The sequence below is a fragment of the Lissotriton vulgaris genome, chromosome 1_1 (assembly GCF_964263255.1).
Source record: "Lissotriton vulgaris chromosome 1_1, aLisVul1.2, whole genome shotgun sequence".
Classification (NCBI taxonomy): Eukaryota; Metazoa; Chordata; class Amphibia; order Caudata; family Salamandridae; genus Lissotriton; species Lissotriton vulgaris.
In genome coordinates this window covers 775,303,182-775,328,921 of record NC_141685.1, presented here as the reverse complement: position 1 = coordinate 775,328,921, position 25,740 = coordinate 775,303,182, and the positions used below count along the sequence as shown (strand labels likewise).

The 25,740-nt window shown below is 45.3% G+C and overlaps 1 protein-coding gene across 1 annotated transcript in view; it reads right to left on the bottom strand.

The window, feature by feature from the left end:
• HMCN1 (hemicentin 1) overlaps positions 1-25,740 on the bottom strand; it is a 1,183,532-nt gene that overhangs the window by 193,355 nt on the left and 964,437 nt on the right. The window contains exons 85-88 of the mRNA XM_086956029.1: positions 24,408-24,598; positions 21,076-21,157; positions 6,768-7,037; positions 3,292-3,462 (exon numbers count right to left, since the gene is read on the bottom strand). Of these exons, the coding sequence (XP_086812155.1) occupies positions 3,292-3,462; positions 6,768-7,037; positions 21,076-21,157; positions 24,408-24,598 (714 nt within the window). The remainder of the gene's footprint in view (positions 1-3,291; positions 3,463-6,767; positions 7,038-21,075; positions 21,158-24,407; positions 24,599-25,740) is intronic.

Genomic DNA, 25,740 nt, shown 5'->3' with positions numbered 1-25,740 from the left:
AAGACATGGCTATGTAGTTCGGGTTGGACTGTTCCCATGAGGCACAGGGTCAAGGCTGATTTGCATATAGCCAGTGTCTGACCTAGGGTGGTGTGGAGTGCAAAAAAACGATGGATTTAGGCCCAGATCTTTGTACTGGGGTGAATGTAAGACATTGTTCTGCATTCTGTCCATCAACTGTGTTTTTTGCAATTTTCACCCCGAGTGGGCTGGGTATGCTCAGACGTGAGTCTCAGGCTCTCCACATCCCTGGAGTCAAGCTATCCAGGCTGAAGAAGGCAGATAGCCAGAAACCGGTCCTTGGATGCTTGATTCCGGTCTAGGAAAGACATGGCTATGTAGTTCGGGCTGGACTGTTCCCATGAGGCACAGGGTCAAGGCTGATTTGCATATAGCCCGTGTCTGACCTAGGGTGGTGTGGAGTGCAAAAAACGATGGATTTAGGCCCAGATCTTTGTATTGGGGTGAATGTAAGACATTGTTCTGCATTCTGTCCATCAACTGTGTTTTTTGCAATTTTCACCCCGAGTGGGCTGGGTATGCTCAGACGTGAGTCCCAGGTTCTCCACATCACTGGAGTCAAGCTATCCAGGCTGAAGAAGGCTGATAGCCAGAAACCGGTCCTTGGATGCTTGATTCCGGTCTAGGAAAGACATGGCTTTGTAGTTCGGGCTGGACTGTTCCCATGAGGCACAGGGTCAAGGCTGATTTGCATGTAGCCAGTGTCTGACCTAGAGTGGTGTGGAGTGCAAAAAAATGATGGATTTAGGTCCAGATCTTTGTACTGGGGTAAATGTAAGACATTGTTCTGCATTCTGTCCATCAACTGTGTTTTTGCAATTTTCACCCCGAGTGGGCTGGGTATGCTCAGACCTGAGTCCCAGGCTCTCCACATCACTGGAGTCAAGCTATCCAGGCTGAAGAAGGCTGATAGCCAGAAACCGGTCCTTGGATGCTTGATTCCGGTCTAGGAAAGACATGGCTATGTAGTTCGGGCTGGACTGTTCCCATGAGGCACAGGGTCAAGGCTGATTTGCATATAGCCAGTGTCTGACCTAGGGTGGTGTGGAGTGCAAAAAAACGATGGATTTAGGCCCAGATCTTTGTACTGGGGTGAATGTAAGACATTGTTCTGCATTCTGTCCATCAACTGTGTTTTTTGCAAGTGGGCTTGCAGCACTGGTTGTGCCACCCACACAAGCAACTCTTCAAAGGTAACTCAGACCTGCCACTGCAGTGTCTGTGTGTAGTCTAGTACTGCCATATCGACTTGGCGAGTACACCCACTTGCCAGGCCCCAACCATCCCTTTTCTTACATGTGAGTCACCCCTAAGAGAGGCCCAAGGTACCCCTGTGTGCAAGGTGCAGAGTATGTGAAAGGTAGGACATATCTGTGGCATGTCCTGATAGTGAAATACTGACAATTTTGTTTTTCACTATTGAAAGGCTCTCTGGCCCACAGGAAAGCATGGGAGTTAATTTATAACATCTTATAAATATAACTTCCTATTGGGACCATATAGGAAAATAAAGTTTAGTACTCCTGAACTCAGAATTTAAAGATGCATCTTTTAGTAATGGTGATTTTTACATTCTGTTTAAAAATACCACTTTTAGAAAGAAGGTATCTTCTTGCTTAGCCATCCTATGTGCCTCTGCTAGGATGTGTATTGACTGCCTGGCAATGGGGTGACAGAGGCTGGGAATGTGCAGTGGCTCTAGAGAGTTTGGGAGAGTCGGGTTGGGCTGAATAGACCTGGGCTGCATATAGAGTAGAGGAAGGAGATTTCCTTTCACCTGAATAGGCCTGGTCTGCCTTTCACAATGCTGTCTCCACCTCCTGCCAGGAAGCTGGGCCAGAGAGGACAGAACTGGTTTGGACTAAGCACAGAAACTCTCAGCCTGAGAGAGCAAAGGATTTTGAGGTATAAATATTGGGGCCCAGGCCCCAGAACTTAAGAACTCTTTTGGAACTAAGACTAATGCCAAGAAGGAGAGCTGGAGAAGCTGTGAGGAGAGACTATCACTTTGCTGTGTGCTTTGCTGTGTTGGTCTACAGTGGCTGCTTCTATCTTGGTCAGTGAAAGGACTGGACTGAACTTAGTGCAACTTCTTTATTAAGTTTTCCAATGGCTTGGGGTAGAGCTTGCCCCCTGTTCAAGAAGTCACAGGAACAGCAAATACTTCAAGTTCTTCTGCCATCAGCACTGGGGACTGTGTGTTTTGTGCTGCAACAGAAGAAAAAGCAACCCAAAGCCATCTACGACGCCGCTGCCCATTCTGTGTCTTGAAGGCACAGCAGGGGGCACTGCCACACTTTGCACTGAAACCCTGGTTTCACCGATGCTGCCACCTGACGCCACCACTGAGCCGCTGCTTGAACCACATGGTGGATTTCTATCGGTTTTGGTCTTGTTTTGGATAAATAAAACTATTTAATATTTTTCTAAACTGGTGTGGTGTCCTTTTGTAGTGTCTTCTCTGTATTACTGTTGGTTATGTGCAAATGCTTTACACACTGCCTCTAAAATAAACCTGACTGCTCGTGCCAAGCTACCAAGCGGGTGAGCAGGGATTATTTTAGGAGTGTAATTACCTTATCCTGACAAGAAGGAAGAGTCCCAACTTGGACAAAGGTGCAAACCCTTGCCAACTAGAGACCCCAATTTCTAACAATAGCTGTCTTCCAAAGCAACGGTTTTTCATAATGAGGCATAACACAACCATAGCTCATCGGTTGTAAAGTCCAGTTAAGAACAGCAGACAGCCTATACTGCACTTTAATACTTTACAAGCATCTACTTTGTATATGAGTCAAGTACAGTGGAACATACAGCGTGAAATTCAAGACTTGATATGCACCTCCTCTATACGCAGGCTCCACTTTTAATACCTCAGACGGTAACCCTGTAATAGACTAACAGTGTTAATATTGCTGATCATATATTTTACAAGCATTTGTTAACTTTTAATCAGTAAACGGTTTGTAATTTTTCACTTTAAGATCTGAAATGCACGTTAAATTTTCGTTGGCATTTTAAATCTATTTTTTTCTCTTTTAATCACAACTGTCGACTCTAACATTGCAATCATTTTATGGTGCTATTTCTTTTGAAGCTTCCTTTTAATACGATTTATAATGCTTTTCATGTTGGAATGGTTTTGATTAACCGAGCAATATCGAGAAACTACTACAGTGGTAAAGGAACGAGATAATGTGCATTTTTGAAACATTCCACATTCCAGTTTCTCTAACAGCTGCTAACGATACAGTGCTTAGGATAAAATACCTGGGCATGGTTTGTTCTGGCAGTCGCGGGTCTCTGTGTCTGGACCATGGCAGTGACGGCCACCATTGGCAGGGAGTGGGCTGTTGCACCTACGGCTCCTCTTCTGGACTCCGTGGCCACACGTGACACTGCAGGGTTGCCATTCAAGCCATTCTGAAAATCCACCGTGAACTGGAACAAATACACCAACAATGATGCAATAAGAATCCCTAAATCCGAAAATAGCACAGTGGCCTGAGCTTGAAATTATGAGCTGGTACATAAACAACTTATATTCAAATACCAAAGTGGCAGCAATAACCATAAGGGCTGGACTAGCCAGAAGATGCATTGCATGTACTCATGATGCCATGTCCTGGTCCATAGTACAACATAGACGACGTCATGGTTGACACCTGCAGGCTGACTGCAAGCCTGCTTAGTAGCAGGTAGTGTGTGCTAAAATCATTATACTACTGAGTGCTTCCAATCACTTGGTTGCAGATCCCTTTTGGGGCACTCCTCTGGTGATCAAAAAAGTTTCAAAAAAATCTCAAGCGAAAAAATATTCAATTTAACATGAATTTTATTCATTCATTGTTTCCTTCAATTCGATTGTTATGTTTTCAAATTGTCACATGTTTCTCCATTTCATTTATACGATGCATTTTCACATCACTTCATATGAATTATTGTTCTCCAATGCATTACGAGCATTATATGCTCTTCATCAGGGAATGTAATCTAAGGAAAGTAATGTAACATCATGTGATATAGAACTAGGAACAGCTTAATCAATGAGATACATTATTTCATAGTGTTTGCATGCATCTTGTGATTTGTGGTTTGTACAATTTGTGACATTCGTGACAACGTGCCATGTGTTACAGACAAAGTGTTGTACTCACGTTCTCATGTCGGGGTGTAATAATAGATCTTAATCAGTGATCTATATGAAAGAAAACAGATTATGAGGCAATTAACCCGTGATATTCGCTCCAGTGGCTACCGTTTTGTCATCAGGTACAACCCAATGGTATCAATAATATCTATTATTACACCCCGACATGAGAACGTGAGTACAACACTTTGTCCGTAACACATGGCACGATGTCACGAATGTCACAAATTGTACAAACCACAAATCACAAGATGCATGCAAACACTATGAAATAATGTATCTAATTGATTAAGCTGTTCCTAGTTTTATATCACAAGATGTTACATTACTTTCCTTAGATTACACTCCTTGATGAAGAGCATATAATGCACAAATGCATTGGAGAACAAAAATTCTTTTGAAGTGATGTGAAAATGCATCGTATAAATGAAATAACAATCGAATTATTGAAGGAAACAATGAATTAATAAAATTCATGTTAAAATTAATATTTTTTCGCTTGAGATTTTTTTGAAACTTTATTGATCACCAGAGGAGTGCCCCAAAAGGGATCTGCAACCAAGTGATTGGAAGCACTCAGTAGTACTGACTTGTTGGACGTTTACAGGACGGAAACCTCACCCTGGGAGCAACCTAAATCATTGAAATGTATTGCAAATTGAAATTGAAACTTACACATACTATTTAGTTAAGAATTGGTTGTGCGCAGGCAAACAAACTAATTTATAAAATCATTATACCGACATAGCCTTACTAAATGATATAATATTATATTGTCCTAAAACTTAGGCAGCTTACATTAGGGCTTCTTAAGGAAGGATGGGTAAGCTGAAGTGCTCTTACCCTGGAAGACCTTGAAGAGCACCAGAGATATGCGTTACGACAGTCACTGCTGATGAAACTCAGTGGTTGTTAAAAATCCCTGTTTGAGACACGTGTGATTGAATCCTTCCACTATTTTAGACTTTTCCCCAGGCAGCCTACCATGGAGCACAGGAGCACTTGCATGAGGGCAAGAGTATAATTAAGGCTCTTGATCACCCACGAAAATGCAAGTCGGGCTACTTGGTATCTGGTGGATCAGCATTTTATCAATTATTTTCACTATAAATTAATTTTACACAAGTTTGTGTCCTCTAGGTGGGTAGTGGAATGCAGCACCCTCAAACCACTGTCTGCAAAGAGTTGGTACCACATAAATTAAGAAGGACATTGCGGGACCAAGATGAAATATGTGTCCAGATATTACATGAGAAAACCATACCTTGTAGATAAGTGCCTGTCTTTGATACCCAACGTTTATGGTCTTGAGCTTTCCATTTACAAGCATTAGTTTTCTTATGAAAGCTTATGGCTGGAAGGAAGGTGTTCAGGTGACATAAGGCCATCTACAAACTGTAAATAGGACTGTAGAGGTAGACACCTGATTTTGAGTTAGACCATTCATAATCCTATGACTTCAGCAGGAAGCGCTGACTATATTACTTAGGATTTGCACCATAGGCTATGCCTAGGACTGAAGAAATCCAGCGGTTGATTCTGCAACAGACTTAGCAGTTTCTTCATTATAATCCAAATTAAAATGAGACCTGTAAGAATTATGTCTTCACTTTAGAATTACAGCAGCTACATGAAGTAACGTACTAAAACCAAAAGTGAACAGACAGCACATTCTCCCTTTATTGGGAACCAAGGCAATTCACAAGTGAAAGTTCACATTTAGACAGGGACAGGGTAAACCAGCTAACTGAATTGAGAGGCTCTGCAACCATGGGAAAAACCACAGCATTGTCAAGTGTTAAGGGAGAGATCCTCTCAATAAAATTAAATGAATCGGGCCTGCTTCATAGGTTTCTTTTGTAATCCACCACTGTAGTACATTTTCACGTCCACAAAGGTGGTGGAAGAAAGTCTATCACATTTAGAATCCTCCAGCGTGGACTGCTAGGGTTTCCAATATCAAGTGTAAATCATGTCCCTATGGAAGGGGTAGCTTTTGGGGGATCCACTGGTGGAAATCTGCCAATGCTTATGCTAGATTGCGGAATTTCCATCACCAAATGTGATCACTATAAATGTGCTACAAAGTGTGGGTACGTGGGCAATGGCCACCTATCTAGTCTTCCTATCATGCTGTGGGGTGTATCCCAGGGCATTAGGCACACTATCATAACCTATTGTGAAAGGCTACCATCATTTCCATGGTGGTCTTTCACAGAGGAAACTCCCCTAAAAATGGTGAAGATTAGCTACTCTATGTGCAACAGTGTTACTAATTTCATTTTGCATGGAGCGTCCTCCCCACATTAGCAAATCAAATATCAAAGCTAGAGAAGTTATCACCAGCAGGACATTGCCCTCTACCTAACTTTAAATTGGACTGATATGCTGGCAGAGATGTAGATGGTGAATCCACTATTTTGAAGAAACGTTTTTTCTTTCTGCCCTCCTCTAAATCAGGCCATTATCCTGTGGTGTTTGTGCTGGAGCCTTTGACACTGAAAACATGGAGAACATAAGAAGGCAGTGACATTTGAGATTATGGTATTACTATCAAACTCAGTTTCCTTTGACCCACTGGTAATTGCTGTTGTACCTTGGACAGTGAGTGGAATTTTCACAAGAACCGAGCCAATCACATTGCGTGCCACACACTCATACTCGGATGTGTCCTCTTTCTGTGCTGAAGAAATGCGCAGGGAGTTGTTGGATAAAACAGTAACACGATCATCACTCAAAATTGGCCTTCCTAGACGAGACCACTCAATGGTTGGAGGAGGTTCACCATCAGTTTGGCAGTTCAGCAGCACTGTGGTACCGGCATCAACTGTAGTCTCCACTGGTTCTGTTGTAATCGTTGGATGACCTGTAGGGACATATTCAAAAGCTCTTTACCAACAAAAACCAGGACAATTGAATTCATAACTGTAGGGTGTTGAGAAATATTACAGTATTGAACTACAACATACTTGTAAGTGTCTCAGCATGTGAAATCAGAATGTTGTTGACAGGCCTACAAATAAGTCTTACGGGCATGGAAAGGAGTGGGAGCGACCTGTGTGTGCTTTCCCTGGTAGATACAGTAGAGAGCAGCATCAGAGAAGCTGCATTTTTCCTCAGATCTACCTATCAACTGTAGGAAGAGAAGGTGTCATAACACAGAGACATCTGGTTGCTTCCCACAACAGGTGAGCACCTCTAGCACTGCTCCTTCTAATGTTAGGGCAGATACTACGCTGGGCCTGACTAGCTTGTAATTTGTCTTGGACTGAAGCAAGAAGGCATCAGAGATGACAATTCGAATGTGACTTCAGAGAAGGGACCAAGATATGTGGCTGCCACTGAAGCCATAAGACTCTTTGGTTGTCAGTGTAAATTGACTTTTTTTTGGTACAACTAGGGCTGGAAGCTGCTTGCAGTAGCAATCGCACCCAGTGAGCCAGCAAGCTCCCAGGTAGTTACTGATTAGGAACCTTGTTAGGGTTCTTTGCGTTACCTCAGAACACACTGTTGCAGCCCACCGTTAAATAAATCCACAAAAGCAGCCTGTATTTTAGCAAACATTTGTTAGTTCTCATTAGACCTGGCATATTGTATAATTTAATTTACTCACCTGTTTGCGAGCCAGCTGCACTGAAAGTTGCATTGTAAAACAACGTAACCTCTTTGGCAGGTGCTGAAGGTGAGAGATGGACTGTCAATGTGCAGCTGAGTTAGCTTATACATATTTTTTTACTAATTTGCATGCCATTGTGACTAAGTTTATCTTAAAGTTGAGGACTTTACAAATTGATTATGGAAATTCACCTCATGTAAAAAAAGGAAAGTACACTCAGGCTGTTTTAAAAAAAATGTAATACTGCTGAAGCTGGTAGAGATTCTGCTTATCAGTACTGGTGAAGTGAAATCAATAACAGAACAGGGAGAACATGGCATCCGGCTGGCGGGCGGACATGGACCAGCGCAGATGGAGGTTTCATACAAAAGCAAATAACTATGAAGGGATCCACTGCGGATGTTTTGACTGCTGAATAATGATGCTTTACATGTAATGGATGTGTTTTTCAGAGAGTTTCAGAGCGAAGGATAGAACCTTGGAGTGTTTCTGTGCTCTTTCTGTGCTGGGGCATGGCAGCCACCACTGGCTTCCAGAAGAGGAGTTCCCTTGCGAGGGTCACACCAGGAGCAATGGCAGACAGAGGGAAAACAAGTCGGCAGCTAACCCTGCTGCTTTCTTTGAGCGCAGCAGTCCACACGGCATCTCCCTCACATTTTCGTCATTATGCTATTGCGAAATCTGTGAAACTGGACTTAGAGCACAGATGGATAGCTCTGAAAAAGAGAAAGGGCTTCCATCTGGAACAGGTACAAATTATTCATTTGGACCCTTTTTGTTTGTGTAGAAGGGGCATAAAAGACTCCCCACTTGCAGCAGTCACAAATACATACTAAAAGTAGCTACTTACTCACGGGGACCACTACCTTACACACTATTCTCTACTCGGCCCGGTCCGAAATGCCCTGCGTCTACCACTAGGGTGGTGTTCCAAGTGTAGAAACTGGCTTTGCGGAAGATGGGGTTGTGGGGCAGGTTGACAAAGGAGACTCTGCTTTGGTCCAATGAGAGACTGCCACAGCTAGCTGGTCTAGCGGGTTTCCGAGATTGGGACAACGTAAGGATATCTACCCTGGGAGATGTGATGCAAGGCACAGTGCTTAAGTCCTTTCAAGACCTCCAGCAAGAATATCAGATGCCAAACACTCAATTTTATAGATATCTTCAGTTTCGGCATGCCGTCCTCCCTAGCGTAGAGGATCTGGAGTCCCTCCCTGATTTTAGCCCCATTGAAACTAAATTGTTTATGGGAGACCTACAAGACCATAAAATCTCCAAAATCTACCAGTCCCTGGTGAAGAACTGTCCCAAAACACTAGATCAACTGAGGGTAGCGTGGGAGGAGGACCTTGGTCCATTGGATGGAGAGGACTGGACGGAGGCGTTAGCCTCCCTTAGGGGAGCTGCAATCACAATGCGGCTCTGACTAATTCAATTTAATTACTTACACCAAGTATACTATACTAGAGCCAGATTGTGGAGAGCAGGCCTAGTTGCGTCCCTGCTTTGCCTCAGATGTGGTCAGTAGGATGGTACCCTATTTCATACAATCTGTCAATGTAGGTCGATAGCGAAATTCAGGTGCGGGGTGTTGGCCTGCCTGGTGGAGGTTTTGGGGTGGGAGCTCCCTTTCTCCCCTAAGTTAGTGCTGTTACATATAATGGAGGTTGTCGGGGGAAATATCTATAAGCGCCACTTGATGTTGCTGGGGTTCACCGTAGCCAAACAAGACATTGCACAGAAGTGGAAGGCTGAGGTCCCGCCCTCCTTGTTTGCATGGAAGAATGGTCTGGATTTTAAAATGGTCTGGAGACTCCTGTCTTTAAAGCATGAGGGTGCCCGCAAAAGTATGCTAAGATCTGGAAGCGCTGGGCGGATTATAGAGGTCTTTCCTTGGAGCCTATTCCTGTGGGAGATGCTGCGATTGTGGGACGGGGGGTGGAGCTGGGATGCAGGGGTTCAGCGGCTAAGAGGGATGTGTCATAGATGCAGTGGGTGTGGAGGGAACGTTTGAGATGTAGTGCAGAGACAGTGCATGGGGGGAATTTTGTTGGGTACATATCATTATTTATTTTTGATAATTGTTTATATTAAATGTCAATGCTATATTTTGTGCTTTACACTGTAGCAGATAGCCTCTGGGGTAAAGGGCTCTGTGTTGTACTTGACACTTGACGCAATAAAACTTGTTAAAAACAATAGCTACTTACTGCAAACCCGGCGGGGAAGGACTCACAGTACCCTAATAAAGGTGACATTTGTGTTAAGTAGAGGCCTAACGGGTGCACAGGCCTTGGGCAGGCCTGTGTAGAGGACCAAATGAATAGAAGAGACACTTAGTGTATGACTGTGACGTTCTCTGCCACAAGCGGCAGAAGCACCTTTATATAAGCCTGTGGGTCAATAACACATTGTATGATAGCAGCCTGGCAGCTCGCTACATTCACTAAAACCTTTAATAGAAAAAACTAAAAGAAATAAAGGTAACTTCCAGTACATCGCACTACTGGGTGCTCAACACAAAAAGTTTATCAGTCTCTGGCTGGGTTGAGGATTGGCCATCAGTCAGTACGGGTGACCTCAAGGGTTTTCCTCTGGCCGCTGGATTGGTTGCACATTGTCCTCCCTGGGTGACAAGGTCATGTTTCCAGCGTCACTTCTCACACCAGCCGCAGGGGCACCTTCACTCCTGTTCACTAGATCGGCCTCCAGGACACTCACATTCATCTCTTCGAACTCCAACTCGTCAGCGGCCCCTACCTGCTGGTCTGAGACTTTCTTAAACCAAGAAACATTTATGGACCTCCACATTTCCCTTCACTGCAGTTATCATAGTGTCTCAGACTCTCACGACTTTCCAGGTCTCTCGTTTGAACAAGGTTTGATACTTCCACTCTGGGTGGCGATCTTTGATAATAACTCTGTCTCCTACCTGAATACTGGGCTTCACAGCCCTAAATGGCGGCTGGCCTTTTTGTTGTTGGTTGTCCTCTTCTCTTGGGTAGCTGTCACATCCACAACTGCGGGTCCCCACAACGGTCCTGCTGGCAGCACATCACATCCTGATCTCTTCATCAGCAAGTCACTGGGGGCACATCCAGTTATGCAGCGCGGAGTCTGGTGGTAGGCCCTTCTTAGAAATTGTTGCAAGCAGTCTTCCAGGTCTTCTCCTTTTTCTACTCCTACCTGAGGTCATTAAGGAGTGATCCGCCCGTGCCAGATATTGGCTAGGCAGTCTTTTCATTATGGCCTTGAAAAAGGGGCCCGTTTTCCGTTTTCACCTCATCGGGCAGCCCCAGTAACGCAAACACCTGGCCCTAAGCTGGCTTCACACAGTCAAAAGAGGTCGAGCTGACAAGTTATACTACGGGAAACTTGGAGTGGCTGTCCATGAGTACCAGTGTGAGTTGGTGGTCTGGAACACTTCCAAAATCCATTCTTACAGCCACCCAGGGTGTTGTGCTGGGGGGTCAGAGATCCCTGGGGCCACCATCGGTTTCCATAATGGTGAGAAGGCAAGATCGACAGCTTCGCCCCCGGTCTTCCACCAGATGGTCCATTCCAGGGAACCATACTTTACTCCTCAGGTGGGCCTTGGTTTTGGCGATGTCCTGGTGGCCCTGATGGGCTAGCTCCATGTTACAGGCCCACAGCCTGCGTGGGATTACGTTCTGGTGTCCTCGGAGAGTGAGCTCTTCTTCACTCTCGCTCAACTCATCCCTACATCTCCAAAATTGTCTCTTGGCCTCTCGCTCATCCTCTGTCAGCCCCTGAATGCCATCCAGGAAGTTCTGCCACTGGTGTCCCTTTAAAGCCTTCTTGACCCTCAGGAGGCTGGCATCGATTGAGTTGCTTCCACAATCTCCCCTAGCGAGAGAGCCCTTGGGCACAACGTCTCAGTGACCAGCCGGATGAACTCCTCCTCTCTGGGTCTTCTTCTCGTGGGTCGCTGGACTCCAAGGCCAGAGGATGACAGAACAAATAAACAGCTGGATTGTTCACCCCCAGCTGATAGAAGTCTTCAAAGGCATACTGTTGGGGCTGGGCAGCCCAGCGCTCAATCCTCGGGGTGCATTGCGAGCAGTGTCCTCAAAAAGTGGTACAAGTGGTTTGTGATCTGTGATCACCCGAAACTTTTGGCCACAGAGATAGAGGTGAAAATGTACTTCCAGGGAATAGCCACCGCCTCTCTCTCGATTTGGACGTCTAGGGTCTCTACCGCTGTAAGTAGGCAATGGCGGCGTCATGGAGTAGAGCCTTCTTGATTTCTTGAAAGGTCTGCACAGCTTTGCTGGTCCACTCCCCCGGACATCCATCTTGGTCAATGCTCGGAGGAGGTCAGATATGGTGGCTAAATTGGGTATAAACCGTCCATAGTAGTTGGCCATCCCCAGGAAGCTGCTTACCTCCAACGGGTTTCTTGTCACTGCAGTAGACCAAATTGCTTCCACCTTCTGAGGGTCTATCTGGAGCCCTGCTTTGGAGAACCTGTACCCGAAGAACTCCATTTCATTGGTGTAGAACTCACAGCAGTCAACCCTTGCTCTGCCAACCGTTTCAGGGTGGCTCTCAACCTGGTATGATTCTTCTCAAGTGTTGGAAAATATGATGATATCATCACTCACATTGATGACGACTATCAATCTGGACACTGCTTCATGAATCACCTATTGGAAGACCTCCTCTCTGGTGGAAACACCGTAACTGCGCCTTTTGAACCAGCAGAGAACCACATGAGTGGAGAAAGGTGTTATGTAGCGGCAGGACTCCTCCAACATCAACTGATGGTACACTATGTTTAGATCAATTTTGGAAAAACATGTGGCCCCATTCAGGTCAGCCACGATCTCATCAATTGTCAGTGTTATATACCTTTCGCTTCAAACTGCCTAATTCAGTAGTCGCATATCTACACAGAGTTTTATCGCCCCCAGCTGTTTAGGTTTGGGGTCAATCACTAATGGAGACACCCAGGGATAGGGCCCAGTTACTTTTACAATCACTCTGACCGTCCAACATCTCAAGTTCCTTCTCGACCAGAGGCCTGAGTTGAAATGGCACTCTTCTGGGATGCGACGCGATTGGTAGAAAGTCTTGTTAACTGGAGTTTGACTTGGAAGCTCTTCAGGCAACACAGGCCCTTGAACAGCTCTGGAAAATCTGCCATGATGTTCACCGCATGTGATTGGTGGATCTGTTTCACAAAGAATACTAGGCCAAGGTCATCCGCCGTATGACATCCCTGTAGCATGCCCCATGGTCACGTAGAATGTTGCCCTCATTGTGGTGTCTCCATAAGCCACCTCTAGGACTCCTTGCAGTGAGATGGTGTCCGTTGCCCCATAGGTGTATATTTTAGGCTTAGTTGGGGGATGGTGGGCGGCACATCTAGTTTCATGAACTGCTCTGCATCAAATACATTCACAGAGGCCCCTGTTTTGATGAGGGCAGTGATTTGTGCACCACTAATGTCAACCTGACACATGAGCAGGAGCCTCCTTTTTTGATTGTCTCTCCCCATGAAGGAAATGGTGAACACTTCTTCCTCTCATCTTCCTCCTCCGGTTGGCCGGCGTAATCACTGTTCTTCCATGTCTGGCCATTCTCTTGCCCTTCCAATGACAGCTGTCTCACATTCACACTTCCCCGCACTCGTTAACTCGCTCCAACTGATGAGCCGGAGCTGCAACACACTGTCGCAAAGTGATTAAAGCAGCTGCACTTGAGGCATGGTTTGCCTAGCGCAGGGGATCCCCTGAGTGGATGGTGACGCATGACACCATTTTGGCACTCTTTGTCGCTTGATTTTGTGACGGTGGCCCCTCACCGCCTCGCCGGCAGCTGCTCTATGTCCTCAACTTGCTCCTCCTTGATCTTCACAGCCAGTGTCATTTGGCAAAATATGCAGTGGCGTGCCAGGGCCGACTCCATTTCCCCGGCTTTGCTGTTGGCCAATTCGTGGGAGCGGGTAAGTAGTTGGATATCATCAAGCGAGATCCCGGTTGCCGTAGAATAAGCTTGCAGAGGTTTGACAAACGGCACCCTTGAATCAGCTGTGCCCCTATTTCGTCAGTGCCAGAGTACGTGCTCTGCAACTTGTGCAGCCATGCAAAAAAAAGCGTCCACCGACACCACTTCAGTCTGTCTCGGGTTAAAATGTTTATTCATGGCAGCGAGCCAGCATCAAAATCATGGTCCACCCGCGTGTTAGGTAAGTTGTCGAAGGGATCATACAGTTCGTCACCCCCATGTGTACCATCATCAACCTCTTAAAGTGTAACCCGTCTCTCTGGTGATGTGAAAGTAATGCTGCAAATGTCCAATCTAATGACATCACCTCAGCGTCACCGTTGCGGGGTCCGCCAACTGATTGAATAGTGGCAATGCTGTGATGGGGGTGTGAGGATTGCTGCTGTGCAAGGGGTGCGTCTGCTTGAGGTGGCGTAGACATAGCGCTCCTTTGCACTTACTTCCTGCATGTGCATCCTGAGATTCTCTGCACTAGGTGCTGGCTTCTCTGTAGGAGGCAGACACTATGCCACTCCTGACTCCTCCTCTGGTCACCTCGACCACTAGGCACTCTACTCCGGGGTCTTACAGGCCTGATTCACCCCCCACACAGGCCCAGTTTTGGGACTCCTTTTAGCTCAGGCTGGTGCTGCCATTTCTTCTAGTACTCCCCAAGAGCCGTTCAGTTTTTCACCAGCCTGCTCTGGGCCACACTAACAGGCCACCGATTGCAAACCAAGTGGCTTGCAGTTGAGGGTACTTCACTACTGGGCGCTGGTAGACACCAGCTCCCGACCTGAAACTCAAGCTTGCAGTCCAGCCACCGCAGTCATCCAGATGTGGGATTGCGGGATGGCGCAGCAGGCCCGTCTTCAGGGTGGTACAGCCAGGTCAGAAAGCGGGTCTCTGCACCTCACGGAGCCCGCCGCATGCACCTCACCCAGAGGCCTCAGCAGCCGGGCACCACAGCAGACAGTGCACCATGTATGGGATGCCTCACACAGCCGCGAGCCAGGGTCATGCACAGATGGTCTGCTGTGAGTTGGAGTCGGCCAAAGCACATGATGGGGGCCCACCTTGTCACCAGTGTTAAGTTGTGACATAATGGGGCACAGGCCTTGGACAGGGCTATGGAGAGGATCAAATGAACACATGAGATACTTAGTGTATGGTTGGGAAGTGATCTGCCACTAGCAGCCGATGCTCCTTTATTTAGGCCGTTAGGATGCATTCTTGACACATTGTATGGTAGCGACAGGGCAACTCCTTACTATTTGCTTAAAAGCTACAGTCACCTACCTCGGGCACACAGACATACTGCCCCAGTTGGACCTAAAACCTTGTGCTAGGGTATAATTAAATCCACCCCTGAGACAGCAGGTCGGCATAGCAGCACTTCCAGCATCACACTAGAAGGGAGGGAGAGGAGTAAACATTTAAATATTGCAGTAAAAGCTTAACCATTGCTCAATTCCTTCTTAAGGATAATGGAGCAAAAGAGCAGGTCTCCTAGGGGTGACCTTCCTCGAGCAAACCTGACAACTATGCTAACCTTTCTCTCCAAATAATCAGGAGACGTATGTAGGTATGTTCACGCAGTCATTAAAGAAATGTGCTAGTACTACAGGGTTGGTAGATAACACCAATAGAGCCCCTACATGTAATCAAGATATCCTAGTGTAGAAGAGGTTCAGGGTGTTAGCCAATCTAGCCAATGAACACATAGGTGAGGGACAGGTGCTCGTGCACGCAGGCCAGGTAGACAGTGTGACAAATACGTTTTCCGCAACCTCTGTCGTAGCCCGCCTCACAAGTTTATTTTTAGATCTCTGGGCTGAGATTCAGAAGAGATGTGAGTTTTCAGAGTCAAACCAGAAACACATTAAGGGGGCATGCCAAGTTTCCAGAAGCAAGATTGGACGATGAGACCAATAGAACAATGGAAAATCAAAGCCTGTTAGATTAACTTGAAAAATAGGAAAATTAGAAAATCGCTCTTATTGAAATAATTGAAGAATAATGAATGTGCCAGAAGGTAGGGAAGGTGGTGATGTAAAGGGATTCACAGTCAAGCTCATTAGAGAGAGGGCTCTTAGGGACAATATTGATGTAGACCTTGAAAAGGAGAGCCAGAGAGTTCATAGGGACTCTTTTAAACTGAAGGAAGGTCAGAAGAAACCCAGAAACATTTTGTTGAATCTTTTTTCATACACTACTAAAATGCAGACACTGGGACTTGCCCTTAAAACTAAAACTGTCATAGCAACTGATTACATGTACACCATTAGATCAGATATATGTAGGTCCACAGAGCAGTGACAGTGGGAATTAGGCCAGTGAATTGGAGAGATGCAGAAACTGGGTGCTAAAGTCCAATTAAGATTCCTAGCCATGTTAAAAGTAATGTGTGGAGAAAAGAGATGCAAAATATTAGGTTGGTGAAACGAGCAGATAAACCTACTAAGAGCATGTGCACTATGAAGTAGATAGTCTTGGGTAGGCTCTCTAAAGACAATGCTGCTACTAGTAGGAGTGTGGTCAAGGAGTGGAAATGTGCGAAGGAGTGGAAAGGAAAGGGGGAGGGGGAAAAGCCTGGCAAATGGATTAAGTCAGGCATTTAAGTTCAGAGTTGCATGTGTTTTCTCCCCCATACCAGAGTAACTGTAGGTTAACTATGAGACTCCCTTCATAAGTTTTTCAAAGTAGTTCCTCCTACTGGCAAGGAACCAAATAGGAATATAGAAATGTACCACTATGTTTTAGGGGTTCCCTTGGGAGGGAGGGGTTGGAGGGAGGCACTGGAGGGGTACCATATTAGGGGGGACATTTTTAAAACTCCTCATCAGCACTTTAAACAAGCATTTACAATGCAATGGTCTCGGCATCATTAAAGGTAGAGCTATTGGCATTGCTCATGACATTTTTTTTTTCTTTAAATCATAAATAAATGGCATTGTCATTTACATTGCCAGCACACAGCACTCTGCACTCAACAGCACACACCGCTCTGCACTCAACAGCACACACCGCTCTGCACTCAACAGCACACACCGCTCTGCACTCAACAGCACACACCGCTCTGCACTCAACAGCACACACCGCTCTGCACTCGCACTCACTGCTCTGCGCACTCACCGTTCTGCACCTGCACTCACTGCTCTGCGCACTCACTGCTCTGCGCACTCACCGCTCTGCGCACTCACCGCTCTGCACCTGCACTCACCACTCTGCGCACTCACCACTCTGCGCACTCACCACTCTGCGCACTCACCACTCTGCGCACTCACCACTCTGCGCACTCACCACTCTGCGCACTCACCACTCTGCGCACTCACCACTCTCTGCACTCACCACTCTCTGCACTCACCACTCTCTGCACTCACTACTCTGACAACTTAGGGATAAAAGTACGTCAAAGATGACTCAGCCGGGATCACTACATGCGCTTCTCACACCTACACAGATGAATATTTGAATGGCCAGCGCCCCCACCCAGCGTGGATAAAGAGAGACGCAGCTGTACAATCAGCTATCACACCGGGCTTGTTGACAACGGGCCATGAGCATTTTGACACAGGGGGTCACGAGTTCAGGCATTTAGTGGAGGGCTGCAATAGGTGGCGATTCCCAACTGGAAACAATCCACGCCCCAACACACACACTCAGCGCCACACACACCCCAGGTTGCACATGTAGTCAAAGCACAGCACACAGACGGGCACAAAGACCTCCAACTCAAACTATTTTACATGTCACTTTAAAATTCCGTTTCAGCAGCTTCAGTTCTACTCCACGCCCCAACACACACACTCAGCGCCACACACACCCCAGGTTGCACATGTAGTCAAGGCACAGCACACAGACGGGCACAAAGACCTCCAACTCAAACTATTTTACATGTCACTTTAAAATTCCGTTTCAGCAGCTTCAGTTCTACTCCTTTGAACAATCAACATGGGCCCTAGCAAACTGGGCCGCTTGACCTCAAAACAACAAAGAGAGCTGCGTTCCTCAGAACTCTTTAGATACAACTATATTTCACACAAGAGCACTCATGTACACAGAAACACTCAGAATGTATAAAAAAAGGAACGAGTAAAGGTGTTCATTGTGCAAATAAAACAGCAATTAAGAAATACGTACTCCTTACAACAATAAAAATACACATAATCGCCGACCAACTGCAAATGCCAGATGTGCACTTTTAACAAAGCCCATCAGGACGGCAGTGTCACGTGCTGCATCGAAGTCCATCACTGGTTAATCAAATCATCGAAATGGCCCAAATCCCTGTTTAACCCATTCACGGAGGCCTCTAAGGAAGAGGGGATGTATGTCGTTACAACGCATACTTTTACTCCGCATACCATTACAACGCGGTATTTACAACGCATACCGCTACAACGCATAGCGCTTTGGGGTGCTGGATAGTGGTAAGTATAATTTACTATTCTAACTCCAGTCCCCGTGGACCCTAGGGAAGGTGTTGGATAGTAAATTAAACTTACCTCTTATCCTAGAGCGCCCCCCAGCGCAATGCGTTGTAACGGTATGCGTTGTAATGCCTGCGTTGTAGTGGTAGTGCGGAGTAAAAATTGCGTTGTAACAGGTGCATACCGGAAGGGGCCTTGGCTGCCGGGAGGAGCTTGAGGGGACAATAGACGTGTGAAGTAAATAACAAAGCAGTTGGCGGGCACATGGGGGCGGGGGCTGGGCAGGATTAGGCTGAGGGAGAAGAGCAAATTCGGCTCTGTGCTTCCAAGTTGGGTGCAGGCGCCCTCCCGCTACCTCCACCCCGCACTCGGCATCCCCCACTCCAGATGTCGATGTGGCGGCTCAGTCAGCAAGGCACAATCCATTCCGTGAACAAGGCTGCATGGGTGCCCGGCGGGTGACACGGGCAATTATTCACCTCTAATTGAAAACTGAAAACCTTCCTGGCTACGCCGACTTGCACCCCATGATCCCCCTCTCATGAAAAGAAAAATGCAACGACATTTGCATTCTAGTAACAATTAGCAACAAGTGAATGAAATAGTCAACAAGTGCATGACAATGAATGAAAAGGTAGTACAGCTACTCACTTAGCGACGAGGAGCTTGAAAAGCCGTCTCCGGCAATGAGGAGCAGAGAGTTGAAAAGCGGTGCTCTGCAGGACAGCACCTACTTCCGGTTTGGCCGGCAATGCTTCCGGGTCGCCGCAGGCAGCGCGGCGGCCCGCCCTGCACGGGGAATGGAGGCAGCTTTCGAGGAGGACAGCACCTGGCGGCGAGCGCGTTCTCGTGCGCGTGGCCTTAACAAATCACCGCGCGCGGCCAGTGCTGTCCTCCTGGGAAGCTGAGCCGCTAACTATAGGTCTCTGGCGAGAGCGAGCTTCGCTCGCTTCTAGCCGAGACCTAAAAATAGCAGAATATTTAGAGTTTTCAGCATCCCATCAACTGAGAGATACAATGAAATAGATTAGGATGTTAACTTGGAAAGTTAATGACCTGCACACCAAATGAAAGCAAAGAGTGATTTCTAAGTATCTCCAAGATAATGTAGCACATGATTTTATATTGCAGGATACTCACTTAACTTTGTGGGAGACTAAGGATTTCTTTGAGAAACAGAGGTGAGTCCACCAAATAGCTAGTACTGATCAATCAATAATCTCTAAAGGAGTGGCTATTATAATAAAAAACAAAAAAAGCTGAAGTAGATATTCTAGAGTAAAGCAGAATCAGCTGGTAGCTGAGTCATCAGGAAGCTTAGATGCAGAAGGACAACATTTACCTGTGTGTGAGTTTTTGACCCCATTTGCAAATACAGGCCTTCCTAACAGTCTTGGTCTGAATTTATCAGACTTTCTAGCCCGCGGTGATTGGTGATGATTATAACACCCTCTTAGATAGTGGTTTGGATAGTTCATTTAGTAGTGGGTGGGCAACTACAACTACGGTAGGGAAGGAGTTTAGATCTCTGATGCAGGGTTTTGGCTTGCTTGATACGTGGTAGAAAGCATCCAGCTGAAAAGGGGATATACTTATTACTGACAGTAAACTGGATACTCTTTGCTGATCCTTTAACAGTACAAAAGATTGAAGACGAAAGCAGACAATACTTTGATAGTCACAATGGGACTGCCTTCCCTTCAATCGTTTGGAATGCCTTTAAGCAAAACATACGAGGGATACTTTATAAGCTGGGATCTGTTAGGACAAGCAAAATCATTACTGGTGAAGTTGCCTGATTGAAACGCTAAGGTGTCTCTCCCACCCCACAACAGGAAGAACCCGGCTTTTTCAGAAAAATATGACAGACCTTTCATCATCGCCACCACAGCTCTGAACAATATTACCAAGCAATAGCGATAATTATCGCTATTGCTTGGTTAGAGACAAAAATTTACCGCTAAGCTGCGGCGATTTTTATCGCAAATAAACCTTGGTATTACCAAGGTTTATCGCAAATGCGATAAAAATCGTCCGCAATGCATGAATATCGCTGAAAAGTCAGCGATATTCATGCATTACCGAGCTAATGCTCTTAGCCATGTTATCCACCTCCCATTGTATAACATGGCTAAGAACTGCTCAGGGCAGGTGTTAGCTTTTGGAGATATTCGCGCTTAGCGCGAATATCTCCAAAAGTTGGTAATAGGAGATAGCGATGTTAGCGACTGTTTCCAGTTGCTAACATCTTGGCATGCCCACTTTGCATGTCATTAGTGATAAATATCACTGACATGCAAAGTGGGGCCCAAGATGGTCGCTATCTCCCTACTAGCTGTCGGTAACTGGTGTTAGCGACAGCTAGGTAATAGGGAGATAATTTTATCTCCGCTTTCTTGGCTTTAAAAGCCAAAAAAGCGGAGATAAACCCCCTTGATAATATGCCCCTTAGTCACTGATATGTTGCTCCTAAAGTAAGGGCTCCTTTGTCAGCAGTCACCTTCTAGTACTAGATAGCACAATCATCTTGGACTTTAATGGATCTCCTTCTAATTCCTTCCTAACTCCTTTACTGAACACAGCACCGAATACATCTGCTATTGGTGCATACTAACTGGCTTTAAGCAGTAGTGTTGATAATTTTCCTTTCTGCTACTGTCTGCCTGGCACTGTTTAGATGTGTATGACATCTTAGCACTGTTTCAGAGGTAATACTTCAAGGGTGCGTCACAAATGCAAAACGGAAAACCATTTGGGATGGTCAGTCATCTGTGGATAGCAACTTATAAAGGCATTTTAGTGTTTTGCATGATTTATCTGAGGCACTTGCTGGTTTTAGATCTTACTGTGAAGTGTGAGTGTTACACTGCGTTCCACCACTCCTGCATCATTGGTCGCAATGCATTTGTAGTCACCGGCATCTTCATTCTAAAAAAAATGGAAAAAAGCAGATAACTTAAAATGCTGTGCGCTAAAACAGTCCAAACAATATAGCATACTATATAATGTACTATGTGGAAGATAGTTGCTGTGCATCAGTTGTTATATATGGCATACATTATATATACACTCTAAATGGGAGGGAAGAGTTGGTTGAATTGTGAGTGCCAACAGATCACCCGGGCCCAATTCACAGAACTAACTTAGACCAAAATCCTAAACTTACTACCGTTTTGGTATTCACAGAAGGCACTTACTCATTTTGGTATTCACAGAAGGCACTTACTCATTGATGAGTAAGTGCCTTCTGTGAGTACCAAAATGAGTAAGTGCACTTACTCAGCATCTAAAATGACATGTAAAACAGGTCATGATACCAGCTGAACCTGAAGACATACACCAGGGGGCCATCTGGTGGGAAGTGTGTGGAACAAGATTGAGGACTTTTCTTCTCCCAGACAATGGTGAAGAGATCCACAGAGGGAAACCCTCATGTATAGAAGATTTCCTTAGGCACCTTGGGGTGTAACTCTCACTCATGGTCCTCCAGTAAGAAACGTCTGAGGCCAACCGTGCTGCTATTGAGGGAGTCTGTGACTGGCAACTACTGGAAGACGCCCCATTTCTGTGACTATGTTCATAGGTGAACTACTGCCCAACATATGATTCACAAACCCATACTGCCCTGTTTTTTTATATAATTGACAGTAGTGGTATTGCCCGGTAGAATCTGAGTGCTGCTCCCTGAGATGGGAGGCATATGGACTGCTCTCAGCTCGAGCACATTTGCTGTCCAAATTAGAACAACAGCCAGATGGGAAGGTATCCATGACCACAGTATCCCCAGACTTTGGAGTGTTTAATGGGCCTTTGAATGATAAAGTTGGAGGGGTCCATCCAACAGGGCAGATCCTAATTCACCTAGAGTAAGTTCTGCTCTGAACCAAGTGACTTCCCAGGTGTTACATTCACTCCCTCCTCAGACAGCAGCAGTGGGCTCTTATCTACCACCTGTATAAGGTATCAACAGAACACCTCTGAATCATTGCCCAAATATTCACAATCCTCTGAGAAGTAGAGAAGGCTCACATTTTTTTGGACCAGCACCAGAGTCTCTGCCTTCACCAGTCATCCATCCAGTGTAGGAGTACATGGAGTCCCAAGAAAACAGTGATGCCACTACCACTGACAGCACATTTGTGGAAATGGAATAGCATGGTGAGCAAAAATAACGATGGCTTTAGGCCCAGATCTCTGACTGGGGTGACTGTTTGACATTGTTCAACATTCGGTCCATCAATTGTTCTTTTAGCATTTGTCACTCCAAGTGGGACGGGTATGCCCAGGCGTGGGGTCCCTTGCTCGCCATGCCACTGAATTCAAGCAATCCTGGCTGATGAGGGGTGATACTCCAAAACCGGTCCTAGGATGCTTGTTTCTGGTCCAGGGAGGACCTGGCCTGGCAGTTGCTGCTAGACTGCTCCCATTGGGAGCAGGGTCAAAACTGATTTGCATACAGCTGGGTCCAAACTGGAACAAAACGATTGATTTACGACCAGATCTCTGACTGTGGGTGAGTGTTTGACATGGTTTAGCATTAGGTCCATCAATTGTTCATTTTTCAAGCACACATTGAAGGCAGGTGGTGTGGTCTTGAGGGCAGAATATAAATGGAAGAGCTAGCCCAGTAGATCAGCTGGATGACCCAGCAGTCGGTAATGATTTCCTCCCAATTTTTGGCAAAATTAGAAACCCTTCCTCCCACGAGAAGGTGATGTTGGGGGGGGGGGGGGGAGAGGGGGGATGAGTCAGAGGGGTTTGGAAGTGGCAAATCCTGTGGAGCATGGAAGGGACTAAACTGGTTCCTCCTACTAATGATGATGCTTCTATATCCACGCTGCCCCAAAAGGAGCAATATATATTTGCTATGGCCCTTGAATGGGCAGACATGGCTATCTTTGGTGGGACTTCACAGCCCTATAATAACAACAGAGCTTCCAATACATTAGGTAGAATGTCATGCAGGGGCCAAGCCCAGGGTATGAGTCATAGCCCTGATGTTTCCAGTACTAGGAACCTCCAGTCTCATGTTTTTAGGTGCCAGAGGATCACTTGACATTAAAGAATACTTTGGTGTCACAGAGCAGCATTTAGACTCCCATAGGTTCCTGGAATTGAAATGCTTTCTTAAGGGAAAAAAATTACTTCTCCCTCCTCTGGCACTTTAAAAAGTTTGGGGGGATCTTGTAGGAACTTCCCTGGAAGGCCACCTCATGTTAGGAATGGGAGCCTTCTAGGGGGTTACAGTGCAGTTCTTAGCCAAACTTAACCTGTATTCCTGCTTTCATTAGAGCCTTTGGGTGCATGGAGGCATGAAGCAGTGGCATCATGTCCTGCCGCAGACCGGCAGGACATGATGCCACTATAATCTTTCTGAGGGTCCGATAGGACATCCAATTAGCACAGTTTGTAAGGCTTAGAGCATGAGGCCCTTTGTGGTGACATTTGGCATGAGAACACATTTTCTGGACTTGTCAGAAGTCAGGAAGGAGTTGTCCTAATTTGATAAAGCTGCCTGGAGATGTATTCATCAGAAACAAATAACAAAAGAGAAGAAAAAAAAGGCAATGTACAAGATGTGTCAGTTGGACCAGAAAAGAAAAATAACATTTTGAAAAAGTTTTAAAAAAAGGAAAATAAGTCATATCGAAAGGATAAACAGATAACACGCAGGAAAGAACAAGGACTTTTAGACCTTTCACTTTTTCACCAAACAACTCAAAGCCTGTGGAGAAAATGAAATGAGAGTAATGGACAAAAGAAATGAAGAAAGGAGGAAAAGAGCATGGGGAGTGGGGAGGTGGAGAATACACAGCATTGAGACCAGCTGGAGAGAAGGTGGGGAGTAGTCAAGCTCCAAACCAGTAGAGAAGGAGCACTCAAAAATAAGTGCACTCTTTTTAGTTGGGTGTGTTGCTTGAATAATCAACAGAATGCCACATTCACAATGAACAGTAAATAAGGTAAAAATAAGGTAAAAAGGGTTGGATGGGGCATGGTAAGGATGTCTTTGAGAATTTCTTCCACAAACACGCACACACGTATACACCTAACACAAACCCTATCCCCTAATCCCATTAGTGTCTAACCTTACAGTCAAAATGTACTCTTTAACAAACACCACTGGCAATCTATAGATTATGGTTTTCAGATGTAATAGTCTGCACAGTTCACTTACAACAGTGCCGTAGATTGCCAGTGATCCATTGTTCAGTTGTCGAATCCTATTGCTGATTTGAACGCCAACTCCCTTCTTGCTCCATTGGATTGTAGGAGGTGGATCGCCTCTAACATCGCAGTTCAAAATAGTATTTCCTCCCAAGGGCTCAATTCGATTGGTGTGGGGATCACCACTGAACACAGGTGGCTCTGGAAAAACAATAACTTAGCAATGTGATCTAAAAACAAAGTCACAGCTGACTACAACAAAGGCAAAAAAGACTGCAATGTTCAGGAATATGAGCCACAAAAACCAGAATAGTTAAATCAGTGGCACAAATAGTTTGAAACTTTCAGTTTGAAATAGTTTCAGTTTGAAATATTTTGGAAGGAACATTTAGTTCAGAAGGGCTAATTGTCTGTATATTTTGTACCTTACTTGAATATAGTTTGGCAAAATGTTAATGAATAAATATTTAACAATTGAGCTTTTTTACAACCTCGTTTTGAACATAACTTTGATATTGGCCGTTACCATGTGTTCACCTTAAAAAGGTTAGAAGGGAAGTATGTCCAGAGGCTTGCTAGGGCATACACTGTTTTTGTTAAAATACCCCTCACACACCAAAAGGGCCCTTGGTGTCATGCTCATCCAAGGGGTCTTCCCCTATCTCTGGTTTGGGAAACATTTGAAAACCAAAATATTCAGACTTGCCTTTACTATACTCAACAAAGAACATTGATCATGAAAGAAGGAAATTGGACCTGGTTAAGCAACAGTCAGTCTGTTTGCTATAACTTTGCATACCTCTGTTAAGGTGCTCTTAAGTAACCACATTAAGATACTTAGAACTCAATAAATAAAATAATACAAAATGTTAAACATGAATTTCATTTGTTGTAAAGCCCAGGAACGATAATAACTATCAAAATCTCTCACTGAGTAATTACTTTTCACACCCGTTTTTACAATCAAATATTCATTTATTTGGTTAGTCCTTTTTCTGCGAGAAAGCATTAGTTGCGAGGTAATGGCACTGTAGTCCCCACTAACTAACGTGAGATCCTGGAATCAGATGACCTATCATGGTATTAATTCAACAAACTAGGAAGTCATATCCTGTAAGACCAGAAGAATTGCACAATCAATAAATGGGTATGTAGTTTAGAGATATATGCAAGTATCAGTTCACCCAAAGTTGATCAATTTTTCTAGCCTTAATGTGGAGACTAGGTGGATTTTTCGCAAAAGCACTTTGGAGTATTAAAGTAGTACTTCTGTACCACCCTTTTAAATAGTCTTGCATGCTTCTGTCACAAGGAAGGACATGTTCCACTGGCAAGAGGCGGTT